This window comes from Phyllopteryx taeniolatus, chromosome 14, assembly GCF_024500385.1.
Source record: "Phyllopteryx taeniolatus isolate TA_2022b chromosome 14, UOR_Ptae_1.2, whole genome shotgun sequence".
In the NCBI taxonomy this organism is placed as follows: Eukaryota; Metazoa; Chordata; class Actinopteri; order Syngnathiformes; family Syngnathidae; genus Phyllopteryx; species Phyllopteryx taeniolatus.
Window position 1 is genome coordinate 4,387,644 of NC_084515.1, and position 19,841 is coordinate 4,407,484.

The 19,841-nt window shown below is 40.0% G+C and overlaps 1 protein-coding gene across 6 annotated transcripts; it reads right to left on the bottom strand.

The window, feature by feature from the left end:
* Nucleotides 1-1,589: 1,589 nt before the first annotated feature.
* Nucleotides 1,590-18,197, bottom strand: septin2 (septin 2). Of its 6 annotated transcripts, none has more exons than XM_061797435.1 (13): nt 18,040-18,196; nt 16,665-16,706; nt 15,081-15,195; nt 11,553-11,639; nt 11,333-11,456; nt 9,998-10,132; nt 9,770-9,887; nt 9,092-9,193; nt 8,839-8,984; nt 8,339-8,422; nt 5,612-5,672; nt 5,136-5,222; nt 1,590-2,354 (listed from the first exon to the last, which is right to left on the bottom strand). In XM_061797435.1, exons 2-12 carry the CDS (start codon nt 16,686-16,688, stop codon nt 5,145-5,147), a joined length of 1,074 nt encoding a protein of 357 aa, XP_061653419.1. In that variant the 5' UTR covers nt 16,689-16,706; nt 18,040-18,196; the 3' UTR covers nt 1,590-2,354; nt 5,136-5,144. The 6 variants fall into 6 exon arrangements, with proteins under 6 accessions (XP_061653419.1, XP_061653418.1, XP_061653415.1 ...); XM_061797434.1 differs by having other exon boundaries at nt 8,300-8,422; XM_061797431.1 differs by having other exon boundaries at nt 8,300-8,422; nt 11,333-11,639; nt 18,040-18,197.
* Nucleotides 18,198-19,841: the final 1,644 nt, after the last annotated feature.

The window sequence follows — 19,841 nt, forward strand, 5'->3', positions numbered from 1 at the left end:
AAGCTAAGGATACGAAGTTATGCATTTTTAAATGATACATAATTATTGCACATTATTGTGTGGACCCCAAAGCCACGGTTTATGAAACTGAAGCACTTCAGAGGAATACATTACAGTGGAGTGAATTGCAGTGTTAGTAGCAGTAGATTAGGTAGAGTAAATTAAATCAGAATCAGCAGAAACACAATCAGAATCATCTTTATTTGGCAAGTATGTGAAAAACACACAAGGAATTTGTCTCCGGTAGTTGGAGCCGCTCTAGTATGACAACGAACAGCCATTTGACAGAAAATACTTTTGAGACGTAATAACATCAAAACAAAGTGCGGTGATTCACTGAGCAATGAAAAGTTACCGGTGATGTCGATACAAATGGTTCGTACTTGGATGGGAGACCGCCTGGGAATACCAGGTGCTGTAAGCTTTTTCTCTTTAGATTCTCGTTGAATCGTTTCCTTATTGGTGGTTGACCTAAATTATGTTGTCATCATTGTATCTCTTATGACTTGCCATCTCATTATTAGGAAACAGAATCTTCATCCCGTTTCTCCTTTACCGAAAGTAATTTTTTTTTTTTTATCTATACATATATCAATTAGTATCACTTGATATATCAATCTTATCACATCAGTCCTTTTAATTGGCTCAAAGCTAAGGATACAAAGTTATGCATTTTTAAATGATCTCATTATTAGGAGACAGAATCTTCAGATACTTTTTTTAAACATCCCGTTTCTCCTTTTCCGACAGTTTTATTTATATATATATATATTATAAACACAGTGGCTGAAATAAGTATTTAACATCACCATTTTTGTCACTAAATATTTCCATAGGTGCTATTGACAAACATTTCATCAGATGTTGGGAACAATCCAAGTAATCCATACATACAAAGAAAGAACAAATAAGATCAGGAAATAAATTGTGTACAAATGTGAAAGGACACAGGGGGAAAAGCAATGAACACGCCAACTGGTATTCATTTAATACTATGTAGAGAAGCCTTTGTTTGCAATGACAAGTTCAAGATGCCTCCTATATGGAGAAACTAGTCGCATTCATTGCTCTGGTGTGATTTTGGCCCATTCCTCTACACAATCCCTGTTTAAATCTCGAAGGTTCCGTGAGCTTCTTTTATGGACCTTGAATTTCAGTTATTTTCGATTGGATTCAAGTCAGGTGATTGGCTGGGCCATTGTAGCGGCTTTATTTTGTTTTTCTTTGAAACCAGTTGAGTTTCCTTGGCAGCATGTTCTGGATCATTATCCTGCTGTCAATAGCACCTTTGGAGAAAATGGTGACGTGTTAAATACTTATTGCAGCCCCTGTACATACCACGTGATGTGTCACAATCTTATCACATTAGTGCTTTTAATTGGCTCAAAGATAAGGATACAAAGGTATGCATTTTTAAACCGAACCACTTCCAAGGAATACATTACAGTAGAGTGAATTGCAGTATTAGTAGGAGTAGATTAGGTTGAGTAAAGGTTTACTTTTCTAAATTTATAATCTGATCACACAATTCTAGTATTGATGAGTTCACATCATACACAGGAGAGGAGAAAAAATAGACCAGCCTACAGTTGTAGAATAAAACTTTTATTACAACATTATACAATAAGAATAATATTTGATGCTTTAATATCGGGATAAAAACAGCTCAAAGAGGAATGTCAGGAGCTCACAGTTTATCTGGTGAGGGAATAATTGGCATGGATGGACCTTAACGGGCCACCTTTGACAAGTAAAATTTGTTTCAAATGTTCTTGTCTTGAATTAGACAAGAAAACATTTGGCTCTCACTGCGGCATGACGTCACCTAACAGTACATTAGAAAATGAAGAAGCCTTCACTTGTCAAAGAAGTGTAATGAATAATATCCTTCATTTGTAAAGCCAACAGTATTACAGGTAACAGTTTGTCTAACTCAAAATTATGACAGCCACTCTTTCATGCTGACTTGACAACCGGAAAACATTTCATTTGAAACAATTTCAGATGCATGTTTTATAGCATGCATGAGGGTAATAACATATATAATGTTCATAACAACAGTTCATGGCACACTTTCTTTACTTGGGCGGGGTGGGTATTTTTCACCCTCCCATAAAAAGTATTCAGACTATGACTAGTTGTTTCTGACTCTCAGTGAGGCGCTTTCAAAAGGAAAATATTAGCAATAGCATGTGCTTTAAAACATTGCTTAGGTCCAAATATAACAGAAGAACTGAGTCAGCTTTAGTGTCAAATTTGTCAATGTAAAAAAATGAAAAGGTAACAGATGATTTTGTATTAAAAAATAAACTTTATATGCCACTTTGAATCCATGGGTCACTTCATTGTAGTAGCTGGCAAACAAAACAAAAAAAAGCATAAGAAATAAAACAGAGCATATATATTTATAATTAATTATAACACTGTTTTTGTGTATGTATATATATATATATGCAATCTCGATCCCGTGTGGGACTGAATGAACTAGTCAAAAAGCGGACGGTTGCTGTGCTGTCCTTTGTTTGTCTCCGGTCAAAGTGGTGACTCATAAAACCTTTGACAAAATATAATATCCCAAAAGGGAGAGAAACCAAAATCAGCACTTCTGTACCAATACCCTAGACCTTGACATGTGGGAAAATGTTAATTGTAGCCACAATACAGATATATAATGTGCACAAAATGCTAATTTGTGGCCACGTAATGCATATAATGTGGACATGAAATAGTAACCTGTGGCTAAGGAAATAGTTAGAACGTGCACACGAAATACTAATTTGTGGCCGCTAAATACTAAATGGTGGCCACGAAATAGGTATAACATCCACACAAAACACTGACTTACAGCCATAAAATACTGAACTGTGCCGTGCACACAAAATACTAAATTGTGGCCTTGAAGGAGGTATAATGTGTGTGCAAAATACTAATTTGTTGCCACGAAAGTTATAACGGGAACATGAAATACTAAATTGTGGACATGAAATACAGTGGGTAGGGAAAGTATTCAAACCCCCTGAATGTTTTCACTTTTTTATATTGTAGCCATTTACTAAAATAATTTAAGTTCATTTCTTCCTCATTAATGTACACACAGCACCCCATAGTGACAGGAAAAAAAACTGAATTGTTAAAACCTTTGCAGATTTATAAAAAAAAAAAAACTGAAATATCACACAGCCATAAGTATACAGACCCTTTGCTCAGTATTTAGTAGAAGCACCCTTTTGAGCCAATACAGCCATGACTCTTTTTGGGGATGATGCAAGTTTTTCCACACCTGGATTTGCGGATCCTCTGGCATTCCTCCTTGCAAATCCTCTCCAGTTCTGTCAGGTTGGATGGTGAACGTTTGTGGGCAGCCATATTCAGGTCTTTCCAGAGATGCTCAATTGCGTTTAAGTCAGGGCTCTGACTGGGCCATTCAACAACAGTCACGAAGTTGTTCTGAAGCCATTCCTTCAGTATTTTAGCTGTGTGCTTAGGGTCATTGTCTTTTTGGAAGGTGAACCTTCGACCCAGTCTGAGGTCCTGAGCACTCTGTAGAAGGTTTTTGTCCAGGATATCCCTGTACTCAGCCGCATTCATCTTTCCTCCGATTGCAACCAGTCGTCCCTGCAGCTGAAAAACACCCCCACAGTATGCTGCTGCCACCACCATGCTTCACTGTTTGGACCGTATTGGACAGGTGATGAGCAGTGCCTGGTTTTCTCCACACATCCCACTTAGAATTAAGGCCAACAATTTCTATCTTGGTCTCATCAGACCAGATAATTTTATTTCTCACCATCTTGGAGTCCTAAAGGTCTCGCAAACTCCATGCGGGCTTTCATGTGTCTTGCATTGAGGAGAGGCTTCCCTCGGGCCACTCTGCCATAGAGCCCCGACTGGTGGAGGGCTGCAGTGATGGTTGACTTTCTAGAACATTCGTCCATCTCCCGACTGCACCTCTGGAGCTCAGCCACAGTGATCTTTGGGTTCTTCTTTACCTCTCTCACCAAGGCTCTTCTCCCCCATTGCTCAGTTTGGCCGGACGACCAGCTCTAGGAAGGGTTCTGGTCGTCCCAAACGTCTTCCATTTAAGGATTATGGAGGTCACTGTGCTTAGGAACCTTAAGTGCAGCAAAATCTTTTTTTGTAACCTTGGCCAGATCTGTGCCTTGCCACAATTCTGTCTCTGAGCTCTTCAGGCAATTCCTTTGTCCTGATGATTCTCATTTGCTCTGACATACACTGTGAGCTGTAAGGTCTTATATAGACAGGTGTGTGGCTTTCCTAATCAAGTCCAATCAGTATAATCAAACACAGCTAGACTCCAATGAAGGTGTAGAACCATCTCAAGGATGATCAGACGAAATGGACAGCACCCAAGTTAAATATATGAGTGTCATAGCAAAGGGTCGGAATAATTATGGCTGTCTGATATTTCAGTTTTTCTTTAATAAATCTGCAACATTTTCAACAATTCCATTTTTTTCCCCGTCAATATGGGGTAATGTGTGTACATTAATGAGGGGGGGGGGGAATAATAAAAAAAAAACTTAAATGATTTTAGCAAATGGCCGCAATATAACACAGAGTGAAAAATTTAAGGGGGTCTTAATACTGTCTGTACCCAATGTAATTATAGCAGGTGCACAGAATACTAATTTGTGCCCACAAAATACTAAAATGTGGCCACAAAATAGGTATAACATGCACACAAAATACTCATATCTACAGTGGGGCAAAAAAGTATTTAGTCAGCCACCAATTGTGCCACAACCTGGACAGGTGTCTTTTATACTGATAAAGAGTTCAAACAGGTGCCATTAATTCAGGTAACAAGTGGAGGACAAAGGACCCTCTTCAAGAAGAAGTTACAGGTCTGTGAGAGCCAGAAATCATGCTTGTTTGTAAGTGACCAAATACTTATTTTCCACCATAATTTTCTAATAAATAAAAAAAAAAATAGATTTTCTGGATTTTTTTCTCTCATTTTGTCCCTCATAGGTGAGGTATACCTATGATGAAAATTGCAGGCCTCTCTCATCTTTTTAAGTGGGAGAACTTGCACAATTGCTGGCTGACGAGATACTTTTTTGCCCCATTGTATATTGTGTCAACAGAGTTCTAAGGGGATCATTCTCACTCACTCCATCTTTTCAAACGTCACCCTCTCCATCCCCCTGCTTCTGCATCTGGGCCTGCATCTTGGCGATCATTTCCTGCATTCGTCTCAGCTAGAAGACAACAGCATCCACATCCACAATTAAACACAATCTGTAATTCTTCTTCTTTTTTAGTTTTACATTAATATTCCACAAGAGTGCTACTACTGTAAACAACAGCAAGCAAGCAACTGCTTATTGTTAAGTTTGCTGGCACCATAGCTGGCGATAAATTTGTTTTTGCTCTCAACTCAAGACAAAAAACAATCGAAAGATGGCTCATATCTTGAAAAACACGTAAGGGCTATTACTGTATTTACTTGTAAAAATAATAAATTAAATTTTTTGTTTTGTTTTTTAAATCATAATTTATTGCTAATTATACACCAAGGGTCTGCCAGTTTGAAAACCACTGTTCTACTGTGTACACTCGATACAGTGCCATGTGTGGCACTACCCACCTCAGCCTCCTTCTCCTGCAGAATCATATCCTTGTCCATTTCCTCCGGTTCCGGACCATTTCTGTAGCAGCCGCACAGGGACACAGTTACTATAATGCTACTTTCAAGCCCACATTGTCAATTATTTTTTAACTACTCAGAAAAAGGTCGTGATATTGGGCTTTTGGGTGAAATTTCACGACAAATCTAAAATGCACTATAACCTTTACAGGTGAACCTAATTGGCCCTTCTCTAAACTTTTCAATGCACGTGCCCAGCTGTTGAATGTTTCAGTACTTTTTGCACAACTTTCTGTTCACAAGGAACTGAATGGGGAGGGGGAGAAAAAATAAATCACAATCTACTGATGACAGTTTACAACGGATATAAAAAGTCTACACACCCCTGTTCACATGCCAGGTTGATAGAGGGGGGGAAACAATGTCAGGAAAAGCCTACTAGAACATCTGAAATTTATTTGTGGTTAACCAGAGGCACTTAGACTGGTGGCAGCTGCGTGTTGACACCCATTTAACATGAATGTGAATATTATAATAATATAATTGTGTTAATTCTGAACACAATTGAGCAGCCAACTTAACCGGTACAATGCAATTAAATTGAGTTGTACAGGTTATTTTTTTTTTTCAATCAAAATTATTAATTCATCCTTTTTTTCATGATTCATCATTACTTTTAATCAGGGCTGTGCAGATTTTTTATATCCAGTGTGGGCTCAGTGGCAATTTCCCTCTCAGAACATCCTGTTTGAAGCCTCACTGTCACCCGAAAGCTATATATCCCTAACTTATTGTGAGTAGAGCACGTGGATAAACCAACAATAAAAAAAACTAGTCCAAATGTGAAGTTGCATTGTAAGCGATGTGGACCAGTGTAAGAGTTGATTCTGTGTGAGGTTTATATGGCAGGAGTGCAGCTCATTATTAGGCAAACATGACAAAAGCCACATTGAAAAAAAGTGGAATAAGTGGGTCAGTGGGTTAGTCGAGTGGTCTGCTAGAGGAAAGGGGGCATCTACAAAAGATGAGAGCAGTGAGCTTGGAAGAAAGGCAGCAGCAGAAGGTGAAAGTCACAGGGGAACTGCATTACCTCCCCCACTTGAAAATAGACTAAACCCCGCCCACCACAAAAAAAAAAAAAAAAAAAACATTACCTCCAACTGTCCACTGGGAATTGGAAAACTCAAGACCAGAACCCCATCATAGCGCAGATGGCCGGGTAATGTGAAGACCAGTAAAACCAGTCCTTTTTCCTGCATTGGCTTTATAGGGAATAACTGAAAAAAAATTGTTTGGAGCTATTTTGAGGGTGATGATTTGTTAATAATGAGAACGTGGCAACTCTGTTAAAGTCCGCTATTAGATATACATGCTATTGAAAAACTAGGAGCTAACCATGGAGACCATGGATGGGTAAATTTGGGATTTTTAAAAACGGATCAAAAATTACATTGTTTTTTTTAATAATTTATGTACGTTTTTTATTTTGTTACTTATAATCAGTTGACCTATAATTAATTATCTAACTATTTCATAAAACGTATACTTTTGTAAATGGTTTACTTTAAAATAATCCATGCACATTTTTTGTTGCTTTACTATTTAGAACATACAGTCCCCTCCAAAAGTACTGGAATGGCAAGGTCAATTCCTTTGTTTTTGTTGTGTACTGAAGACATTTGGTTTCAGATCAAAAGATGAATATGAGACAAAAGTTCAGAATTCCAGCTTTTATTTCATGGTATTTAGATCTACATTTACATTCATAAACTAGCCAATTATTTAAAATAATAAAAATGTAAAACTAATATTTGGTTTAAAAATAAAATTAAATGGTAGCAAAATTATTTTACTAATATTTTCATTTTATGTAAAATTTGATAAAATAAAATGTAAAATTCTTTAGTTTTCAAATATTTTATCTTATGTAAAGTAGTTTATTAAAAAATAAATGTAATCACAACGTAGCCATCTATTTGTAAAATAAACATTTTACTAATATTTTGTATTTTATGGAAAATGTTACAGTTTAATAAAATAACCAAAATAAGCCAATTTCAATTATATTTAATAATTTATATGTATAATTATATTGAACTAACAAAATGAAAAATATATTGTATTTTATGGTTTATTAAAAAAATAAAATAATCCATACTCATTTAAATAAAAAATATATAAAATGTATTTAATAATAAACTAATAAAATACAACATTGTTGGCATTGCAATTTCACCAGTGGCTCAAAAACGTTAAATTACATTACAGAACTAATGTGAATAATCTGTAGTCGTACATGTGAGTCGCGGGCCCTACTTTGCCCACCCCTGACGACGTTGGCCCACGAAAACACTCAACACCTGTTGGACTTGCTCGTTGCCAGCGTCGTTTACATGCAAAATGATGAGTTAGAACTACAGTACAACTGACACTACTTCAGGAATTATAATGGTTATTTCTGAATAAATACAAACTAAATCTAGAAATTATGTCATCTGCTTTGATATATAAATATAGACCTGGTATAATATATACCGGTTCTTGTATATTTGATTCAAAGGTGTGTGTTGAGCTAAACGACTTAAAATGTCAGTGTTTTTCATACTGTCTTAATGTAAATGTGATGGTGTTTTTTGAGGCGGGGGGAGGAGGAGCAGAGAAGCAAAGGGACAGACAGGTAGTACGTACGCAGGGGACAGAGGCAGAACGTAACCATGGGAGGACAACCTGCCGCTGCGCTTCAGGCGATCCGAGCGGAAGTTCTCATAGTGCAGGTCCTGGGTCACCTCCTGCAGATCCTGCATGTGGGTTCTGTGGTGTTGTGGAAAAATGGTGAGATACAGGTGCATTTTAAATTAGAATATCGCGGTAAACTGAATTTTTTTTCCGAAAAGTTCCATTTAAAAAGTGGAACACATGGATTCGCAACACAGTAAAATATTTTATAAGTGTATATTTTTAAATAAATAAAATAAATGTGGGACTGTTTAGTTGAACACAAAGCTATTCTTTTGCATGAATGGCAATTCCAGGTGAATTCTACCATCTGCCATCTAGTGGAGGAGCATTTAATTTTTCATTCTGTAACTACACATCGCTAGCATAGATAGAGGAACGAAGATACACCGATTTTATGAGCAAACAGAAAAACTTCAGGTGGGTCACTATGTGTCTGTTTTCTTATTGCAATCAGGTATGTTTTATAGATAAGTAGTAACTCTGCTTACATCAGCATGGTGCGCAGCTTGAGGAAGTCATTGTGCTCGGGGTTCTCCACCTCCACCACTCCCCAGGGATACAGGCGGCCCCGCACCTTCTTCCCCTTGGCCTCGATCTGCTGGTTGGAGCCTACCACCGCGAAAGGGATGCTAGCCTGGGGAAGATCAGCAACTTCTGAGCATAGTTGGTGGCCAAAGACCACATTTAATGCTTAAGTTGTTGAAACGTGAAAACAGGGATCAAAGATGAAACTGAGTTTACCTTGAGGATCCTAGTCTGCTCTTTAAAGTCTTCATCCTCATCTGACTCAGCGTCAGGGAGGTGGTAAATCTTGATACCATGTTCATCAATTTCATCAAGAATCTGAGCAAAGGAATGCATAAGGGCTAGAATTAACTGTTCAGTTACAACTCAAAACATAAACACAGGAGCAGTTTCTGGTCCCTAGGCCCTACAAACTTGGGATTTTTTTCCCCCGAAATGTAGTTTCAGGTGTTTGTGTTTTGAATTCCATTCCTCATACAAAATCCCTTAAAAACTAACATTTTGGAAAATTATGGGGTTTAAACTGTGCTATGTGAAGTTATTTAACATGCCATCACCTTCTCTGCATAAATTACATTTTGTGCAAGTACAGACGGACTGTTGATTTAGGAATTAAGGATTCTATACACACTTTTTATTGTGTGTTAAAATACATTTAGAATGTGTATAAAAGTGTACTTTATGTTTCAAGCATGTGGTATTTTGAGGATTAAACTATTGAAATATTTTTTTAAATCGTCACTCTCTCTAGATCGCAGATTTTCATCTATAGCGGTTGGGTCTGGAATGTAACTGTGGACATGAACAGGGGATCACTCTACACTCATTCACTGAGATGCCTCAAGACTTTGCACATGATAGTAGGAACTGGGAAGCATAACATATCTTGCGCACCCTGCGCTTAAGCCTTTCTCGCTCTCTGAGGGTGAGCGTGTCTGCCTTGGCGATGACAGGAACCACATTGACTTTATTGTGGATGGCCTTCATGAACTGAACATCCAGGGGTTTCAAGCTGGGAAAACAAGAAACAAGCAGGCGGCACATTAGTGAAAAGTCTGCAGTACAGTTAGCAATAAATGTGCAAATTTATCTTTGGCGTTCCAGTGAGCAGGAGGCACTTACCCGTGGCCAAGCGGAGAGATGAAATAGAAGCAGCAGTGAACTCTGTTGTCGACAATGTGGCGGCGATTTAGGCCGCTCTCGTCGTGGAGGTAACGCTCAAACTGGTCGTCTATGTAGCTGATAATGGTGCTGAAACTGGCCGGAGAAAAAGTTATACATCACGTTTAAATGAATTTTCTCCCCCCAGTTGTAGGTGCCTGTGCTTCCACAAGTACAGGATAAACCTAAAATTCACTATAACCTTTACAGGTGACTCAATTTCATCTTCTCTAAACTTTTTAATGCATGTCCAACTGGTAGCTTTACACAAATCATATTTGAGAGCGTTCAGGTGTGATGACCTTAGATAATATCCCTTTCAGCTGTGTTTAGGGTTTGTTTGTAGTATTTGCTGTAGGGGTGCAGTTATTGAAAAGTTTAGAATCGATTATCCATAGATTAATCAGATATAAATTGATTTTGCATTATTAAATGACAATGGGCAGCATGGTGCTCAACTGGTTAGCACATCTGCCTCACAGTTCTGAAGAGCCGGATCAAATCCAGCCTTGCTTGTGTAGAGTGTACATGTTCTCTCTGTTCATGTGTGGGTTTTCTTCGAGTACTCCGGTTTCCTCCCACATCCCAAAAACATGCATGGTAGGTTAATTGAAGAGTCTAAATTGCCTGTAGGTGTGAATGTGAGAGTGAATGGTTGTTTGTTTATATGTGCTCTGCGATTGGCTGGCGACCAGTTCAGGGTGTACCCCGCTTCTCGGCCAGAGTCAGCCGGGATAGGCGCCTAGTGAGGATAAGCGGTATGGAAAATGGATGGATCAATAAATAACTACGCATGTGAGGTGCAGGTATTATTGCTGTCTACTTCAGGTCACTACAAAGGTTTGAGGCAGAGATTGTGCTTTGACTTTTTTTTGTAACAGAATTATTCAAGTTTTTCAGTTAATCATTTCAGTATTTTTCTGCACAACTTCCTGTTCTCTAACAAGGAGCTGAATGGCAAAATACACAACAGGTGTTTGATCCATAGAAATGTCCAAGGACGTCCATTTCTATGCCTCTCTGTGACTCTCTGTGTTGCAACCTGATGATGATGACATTCTGTGACACTAAGCTCAGTGACCTGGTTGCAACAGAAAGACTGGAAGAGTCACAGAAAGGCATAGAAGTGGAAGATCTTGGAAATCTTCGATGACAGTGCAACCAAAGACAACGGGGGAAGTGAGTGAGCGAGCGAGTTTGTGTTTGGAGGCAACTGAAAAAAAATATCAATCGTGTCTTTGATTAAAATTGACTTGACTGCAAAAACTATGAAGTCGTTCAACCCCCATTTCATACCAGTCCTGGCTGTTGATGGCGTCTCCATAGCCCGGGGTGTCGACCACAGTGAGACGCAACTTGACGCCCCGTTCCTCGATTTCCACAGTGGATGCCTCGATCTGAACTGTCCTCTCGATTTTCTCTGTTTGGGAATGAAAGGAACGTGAATGCATGAAGCTCAGCAACATGACAAACGCCACGGCCTGGAGGCCTGTGCGTGTTTGTGCTGGTGTTCTACCTGCTGCTCCTGGGATGATTCTCTCAGGGTAGAGGTCAGTCAGGAACAGGCTATTGATCAGGGTGGATTTTCCAAGCCCGGATTCACCTTTTGCCACAAAAGGACAAAAACAAGAGACAGACAGACAAAAACAATATACACAACTGAGTGCTAGTTGGGACTGGTGAATAATCTTATGCAGACTATAACGAAGAATATATATTTTGGTTCTTGGCATTGCAGGGGGAGATGACACCGTCCTGAAAAACACTCTGGGCCTCTAACCAGGAAACATAGACACAACACAAGCTCTGACTTCACTGTTAACCTTTCCCAGAGTTATCAAGTGGTTAATCCTGGTACCTGAGGAAGGAGTGAACATGTTTTGATTCGTAATCTGTCAGCACTACAGCATGACTGTTTTGACTGATTCATAAATTATGAACGCTAAATACCGAAGGGACGTGTGCATCTGCTGATGTTGAATGAAAGGCTCTACAATCAATTTGTAGTGGTTTCGCACTTTATGTACGCCAACCAGTTTTGGATTTTCTTAACTCCCTGCATCCAGAAGGATGTCCAGATCAGCCCCAGAGGGCTTTCTGGATCAGTTTGCAAAGACAATGCACAAATCTTATTAGGTAAACCACTATATTACACAAGGAACCATATTTGGTAACCTAGGTAGGTGTTGAAATTTGACCCCAACACACCTTATTGTGAGAAAGTAGCAGTGTGAGAGCTCTCACAATCAATTAGCAAAGTTAAATGAATAGTGATGTGTGAACACACCAAGCACCAAATTTTTTTTTTCCCTCTGATACAGTATATAATCTCAAAACATTTTCGACCTTTAAATATGACGTACAACCTTTGCAATTAAATTGGAAAAGAAAAATGTATATTCATCTGGTTGCATAAGTGTTGAACACTGCACCCACCAGACTTTCAGTGTTGTCATCACTGTTAAGTGATGTTTAACTGTTCTAACTGGGTTGATTTTTGTAGGATTCTACTTTTATAACACTGTTATAACACATTCTGATTGGCTTGATAGGACTCCTAAATCGGAGCTGTTATTAACCAAGAATTTTCTCCACACATACCGCTTAGAATTAAGGCCAAAAAGTTCTCTCTCGGTCTCATCAGACCAGAGAATCTTATTTCTCACCATCTTGGAGTCCTTCAGGTGTTTTTTTTTCGAGCAAACTCCATGCGGGCTTTCATGTGTCTTGCACTGAGGAGAGGCTTCCTTCTGGCCACTCTGCCATAAAGCCCTGACTGGTGGAGGGCTGCAGTGATGGTTGACTTTCTAGAACATTCTCCCATCTCCTGACTTCATCTCTGGTGCTCAGCCACAGTGATCTTTGGGTTCTTCTTTACCTCTCTCACCAAGGCTCTTCTCCCCCATTGCTCAGTTTGGCCGGATGACCAGCTCTAGGAAGTCGTCCCAAACGTCTTCCATTTCAGGATTATGGAGGCCACTGTGCTCTTAGGAACCTTAAGTGCAGCAGAATTTTTTTTTTAAACCTTGGCCAGATCTGTGCCTTGCCACAATTTTGTCTCGGAGCTCTTCAGGCAGTTTCTTTGACCTCATGATTCTCATTTGCTCTGACATGCACTGTGAGCTGTAAGGTCTTATAGACAGGGGTGTGGCTTTCCTAATCAAGTCCAATCAGTATAATCAAACACAGCCGGACTCCAATGAAGGTGTAGAACCATCTCAAGGATGATCAAAAGAAATGGACAGCACCCGAGTTAAATATATGTGTGTCACAGCAAAGGGTCTGAATACTTATGGATGTGATATTTAAGTTTTTCTTTTAATAAATCTTCAAAAATTTCAACAATTCCGTTTTTTTCTGTCAATATGGGGTGCTGTGTATACATTAATGAGGGGGAAAATGAACTTAAATGATTTGAGCCAATGGCTGCAATATAGCAAAGAGTGAAAATTTTAATGGCATCTGAAGACTTTCCATACCCACTGTATGTAGAGCTGAACACCACCAGAATCCTCTGTGCAATCTTCTGAATTTTGGGAAATTTGTCTGTGCTTAATGAAGCATAAAACTCATCCAGTTTGAGAGTTGAACTTCTCTTTTAAGACAGTATCACATTGGAGATCAATCAGTTCCATCTGCAGCTCCCATTGTTTCAGGGTCTGTTTCAGGGTCTTGTGTGACTGAATCTTGGATGGCAGTTTGTCAGATAAAGGTGTTTTGCTGAGCCTGCAAGCTTGAGTTTAACCGCTGAGCCGTAGCCATCAGTTCCTGCGTTGAATGGCTGTTAGCATAATCAGCATGTTTGGTAGAAAAGTGACAGCTGTTATGTTCCTCTAAAACCGCAGTGGTTTCTTAACAAACTAGACATACAGCCTTTGACCGGACTTCAGTGAAAAAGTATTTAGCAGTCCATTCTATATTAAATACTCAGCACTCACTTCCAACTTTTATTTTCTTTGGCCCACTCATGGTTGAAGAAAGGTTCAGAGCAGTAGGAGATTAAAAACAGAACAGCCAAAGACAAGTCAATGTATCACTGTAACTATCGCGCTACCTGCGAACCACTCGGCATTACAGGACAAGGTCAAATGAATGTAGTCCTGATTTTGATATGATTTGGGTGATTCTGTACCAATCTTTGGCGGGCCGGATTGAAATGGTCAACGGGCCTGATGTGGCCCGCGGGTCGTAGTTTGCCCACCCCTGAGTTAACATCTTTAATGAGCCTGAAATGCATGTTTTGGGAATGTGGCAGGAAGCCGAAGTACGGGAAGAAAACCCACGCAAGCACAGGCAAAACATGTTAACTTCACCTAGAGAGAGTTGGAGTCACGATTAGAACCCTGAATCTGAGAACTCTGAGGCAGATTACATGGAATGAACACTAGCACTAAGTAGCTTGGTCACTTTATTCTGTGTGGTGAAAATCAATCAAGAGACCAAACGTGACTATCAGAGAAAGTCTGATCTCGACAGGGTCTCAAGCAACTACTTGATGTGTGAATCTTGTGATTGTGGTTTCCAACAGAGCAATAACATGTTTCTTTGCATCTACAAGGGAGTCTAGTCTATACAAGAAAACATAATTTAAAATAACTTGTAACAATGCCAGCAGAAGATCAGGCAGAAGGTGAAATCACCATTTAGTAAGGTCAGGAAAGGACAGAGTGAGCCTTGTTCACTATTTGAAACAATCCCTGCAGGCACACAGGCCACATTTCACACTGGGTTTATTTTAAAGCGAAAAGGATGAGCAGTGTTGCAGAGATCTTCCACCCTCCCCCTTTCCAAAGTGGGGCTCAGGGAGTGAGTCACAGCACTCACATCAGGAGTTTACACGGCTGCAGACTCCAGCTGAACAACTAGACTGATGAGCTACTTGCAATACACACACTACACTTACGCATTAAGACAAGCTCAACACAGCAGTGTTTGCTGTGTAGGGCTGTTTTTCCCCCATAATATAAGCCTATGAAAGATTAATGAAAGAGCATACCACCACAAACATTATCTGAATGTTATGAAAACAGGATCATAAACTTACCGACAACCATAAGGGTGAACTCAAAGCCCTTTTTAACGGACTTGCGATGGACCTGATTGGGCAGGTTGGCGAAACCAACATAGCCTGGGGTCTCCGGGTTAGTGAACTGGCCCTGCTGTAGAAACAAAAAAAATAACAGATAAACATAGTAGCTAAATATGTAGCTTTTTTTGTCTATAAGATGAGAGACAATTGTTACCCCCCCTTTCCAGTGTTTATTGCTCTTTATTGAAACTGAGGCAAGAACTGTAAAATCACTCGTTTTGTAGGAACAAGATGGCAGGTTTCTTCTCCAAATCCAAAAGTTGGCACAAATTTAAAAAGATTTTAGTCACCGATTTAGGACTTGGGGCTGACTTGTCTAAAACAATTTAAGATTCAACAACAACAACTACTCCGTTTAACATCATCTGCCATTATAACACCCAAAAAGACAGGTAAACTGCAGTGGATAGGTCTAACACCCCTGTTCAAATGCCAGGTTTTTTTTATATAAAAAAAATAAAAAAAAGAAAGAAAATGAATCATTTCAGAACATTTTTCCACCATTAATGTAATATATAACCCGTACAAATCAATTAAAAATGAATCCTTTTCAGGGGAAAAGTAAAAATAAACTGAGATAATGCACAAATGTGCACACCATTTTATAACTGAAGATGTCGCTGTGTTCAGAATAAATTCAATCACATTCAAACTTGTTAAATGGCAGTCAGCAAACATCTTCCACCATGTAAAGTGCCTTTGATTAACCTCAAATAAATTTCAGGTGTTCTACTCGGCTTTTCCTGACATTTATCTTTCTTTCTGGAAGTCTAAAGGTTTTGTGCTTACACTGACTGCTTTTTGGAATTGTTCATAATTCTAAGGTCCCAGTTCCATCTGAAGAAAAACAGTCTCAAAAGCATGATGCTGCCACCCCCAGGCTTCACTGTAAGTATGGTGTTCTTTTGGCGATGAGTGGTGATGTGTTTTTTTTTTGCGTGCGCCAAACATACCTTTCAGAAAAATGGACAGGAATTTCAAGCTCGCTTTTGTCAGACTTTTACACATTTTCCTGCATGCTGGTTGGGATATATTTCAAGTGTTTCTTGTCTAGTTTTTCAACAAAATTTTGAGAAATATGTCCGTTTCTTTTATATTACAAAAACCTGGCCTTTGAACATCGGTGTGTAGAATTTTTATACTCACTGTACAGTAAGCGATAACTGGTCAAACATGAAGCAAGCCTCACGCCGGTTATGCATTTAACTAAGAAGACAAAGTAATGGACAATACAGATACTTGTTTCGGACCATTACAAAGAACAGTATGTTAGTACTGCTAAGTAACATAAGTAAAGATCTGAGCGCAAAGTGGCTAATGTGCAAATATATGCTGTGACCAAGCAAAATTGTATGACTTGCTCAATCCAAGTAACAACTTGACTTGCTTGATTTGTTGACACAGTAACTTGGGGCTTTCTTGAAACTTGAAGGTTAAGACTTGAGTTACTCATGGACCCACCCACCTCTGCATAATGAGCAATCACAAAACCATAAAGATAAAGCACACAATGTGACTGCTACTCTCTTAAAGACTTGCCTTCATTCTGTCACCTTGAGACATGATTACTCCTCACTGCACCTGGAAGGACAGGCATCACATTTCATCGAAAAAGATAAACGACCAAAGAAACTCATTGTCTTAACAAATCCTGTTTGTAATGGTAATAGTAGTAATGCATTCTCATGCCTGAATGCTTACAAGCCTTGGAAGTGTGAGAGACAGGAAGTCTGGTTTGCTTTGTGAGAGCTCAAATGTCACCACAAAAAAAACATGATCTACTTTTCCTGTGAGCTGCATTACGGCTTGTGATATGCTTCTTTGACTTTTATTATTACTTACGTCAAAGTGGTTTCATATTGACTTTCGACACATTTCTATTTTAAACCTGAATAGTCAAACAAAAAAAGACAAGTCACTTCAGAACAGTATTACTGCAAAAATGTTGGTTCAGGCTTCCAATGCGTGTGGAGTCTCCCGCTTTGGCAGTAGTAAACTGGATTAAACTATGAATTGGGAAGAGTGTTTTATAATTGCCTTCACGTGCAGAACAGGGGAGAGTTAATAATGCAATTCATGTGGATATTTTTGTGTATACTATGTGACTAATTCACTTTATGCTCATATGTACAGGGGTGAATAATGTAATCCATGAGTATATATGTGTGGCTGTTGCCCTATATGAGTGAGTAATGCAATTTATGTGGGTATATTTGCGTATCCTATCTGAGTAATTCACTTTGTTCTTGTATAGTGAACAATGTAATTTGTGTGTCTAAAATAGATTCTTTTCTAACGTAACTTTAACTCTCTTCTTAATTTCCTTTCTCACCTGCCACAGTGACTGCAGATGGATTATTAGCAACAAAGCTAGAAACTGACAAAGCGCATTTCTGCTCTTATTTAATGTTTTCAGTACATGGTGACCGACAATAAACCGATAGACTGTCTTGATTGATACTCAAACAGGAAAGACAGCGACGTCGTTATTAAACTACCCAAAAACATATTGTTCTGGACTTTGAATATACATTGTGAAGTATAGTGAATTCAACGGTATAAAATATAAACTGCGTTTGATGAGCGTTTTTACGTGCAGAAATGTGCACCATAAACGCTATCTGTATAACGGTTGACGCTCAAGTGGGTGTGGAACGGGGCTGATGGTGACGTCCACGAACAAATTAAACATTTGAATCATGGTCTCTCGAAAAGGCGATGGAAAGAGGTCAATAAATCAAATCAGTTTACATTCTTAGCACGATAGATAGTATTAACTACTCACTAACTAGCCGATTAGCTTCTCCCTGTTTAACTCGCGATGCTAATTTGAGCCAACTAGCTACCGCGAGCCGAGTCGACCTCGCTGATTTATTTTTCAAAAGTGATGAGCTGCTGGAATATTAACCATTACCTTAAGAGTCCGCTGGAAAATGGAGTGTGGAGAGGACAAAGAGGAGTAAAGACCGGAGGTAGGGAAGAAGAGTTTGGCTTGGCGGACGCCTCGAATTCTTCAGATTCCGGTGCATACAGCTTTCTACAAGCAAGACACTAATGGACCAGAATGCACCGCGCGACCCAGGCGGCAACACATTGGGTATGTACGTGGACGCCGCCGCCATATTGGATGTGGAATAGTGAAGGACCGTTGAATCAGAATCAGAATCAGAATCATCTTTATTTGCCAAGTATGTCCAAAACACACAAGGAATTTGTCTCCGGTAGTTGGAGCCGCTCTAGTACAACAGACAGTCAATTTACAGAACACTTTAGAGACATAAAGACATTGACAAAAAACAATTGTGCAAAAAGATGCAGAGTCCTCTAGCACTTAGAGCAGTTCGAATGACTAATATTGCAATAGTCCGGTGCAATGACCATTGTGCAAAGGGCGCTGAGACTTCAAGGAGTGTATGCGGTTTAAAGTGACGAGTAGTGCGATAATCTGGGACAATGTTGGTTGTGCAAATGTTACAGATACTCCTCAATCAGTGTGCAAATGGAGCAGATGCTACTCTGGCATGAGTGGCCAGTATATGCAAATAGTGCAGCATGGCGAGACAACTACAGTGAGTGCACGAGTAATACATAATTGGCCCCACAGAAATGTGACAACGAACTCAAGTCAAAAAATTGCCAGCTTCTTGTAATGGAATTATAGGTTAGCTGTTTAAGAAGTTGATTGCAAGAGGGAAGAAGCTGTTGGAATGTCTACTAGTTCTAGTTTGCATTGATCGGTAGCGCCTACCTGAGGGAAGGAGCTGGAAGAGCTGGTGACCGGGGTGCGGAGGGTCCGAGAGGATTTTGCACGCCCTTGTCTTAGTTCTGGCAGCGTGCAAGTCCTCAAGGGTGGGTAGGGGGGTACCGACAATCCTTTCAGCAGTTTTGATTGTCCGTTGCAGTCGGAGTTTGTCCTTTTTTGTAGCAGCACCAAACCAGACTGTGATGGAAGAACATAGGACTGATTCGATGACCGCTGTGTAGAACTGTCTCAGCAGCTCCGGTGGCAGGCCGTGCTTTCTCAGAAGCCGCAGGAAGTACATCCTCTGCTGGGCCTTTTTGAGGACTGAGTTGATGTTGGTCGCCCACTTCAGGTCCTGAGAGATTGTAATTCCCAGGAACTTGAAGGTCTCGACGGTTGACACAAGGCAGCTGGACAATGTGAGGGGCAGCTGTGGCGAAGGATGCCTCCTGAAGTCCACGATCATCTCTACAGTCTTGAGCGTGTTCAGCTCCAGGTTGTGTCGGCCGCACCACAGCTCCAGCCGCTCCGCTTCCTGTCGATATGCAGACTCGTCACCGTCCTTGATGAGGCCGATGACAGTGGCGTCATCTGCAAACTTCAGCAGTTTGACAGTCGGGTTCGCTGAGGTGCAGTCGTTCGTGTAGAGATAGAAGAGCAGCGGAGAGAGGACACAACCTTGGGGCGCCCCAGTGCTGATGCTGCGTGTGGATGAGGTGGCCTCCCCCAGCCTGACCTGCTGTGTTCTGCCCGTCAGAAAGCTGTAAATCCACTGGCAGATGGCAGGTGAGACGCTGAGCTGGAGAAGCTTGGATGAAAGGAGTTCAGGGATGATGGTGTTGAACGCTGAGCTGAAGTCCACGAACAGGATCCTCGCGTAGGTCCCTGCACTGTCGAGGTGTTCTAGGATGAAGTGCAGTCCCATGTTGACTGCATCATCCGCAGATCTTTTCGCTTGGTAGGCAAACTGCCGG

Coding starts and splice junctions, on each gene's coding strand:
- septin2 (XM_061797431.1), bottom strand. CDS start 16,688: ATGTCTCAAGGTGACAGAATGAAG. Junction 9,194..9,769: donor GAGAAAGGCTTAAGCGCAGG/GTGCGCAAGATA, acceptor TCCTTTGCTCAG/ATTCTTGATGAAATTGATGA. Junction 5,673..8,299: donor GTTCTGCCTCTGTCCCCTGC/GTACGTACTACC, acceptor CGGCTGCTACAG/AAATGGTCCGGAACCGGAGG.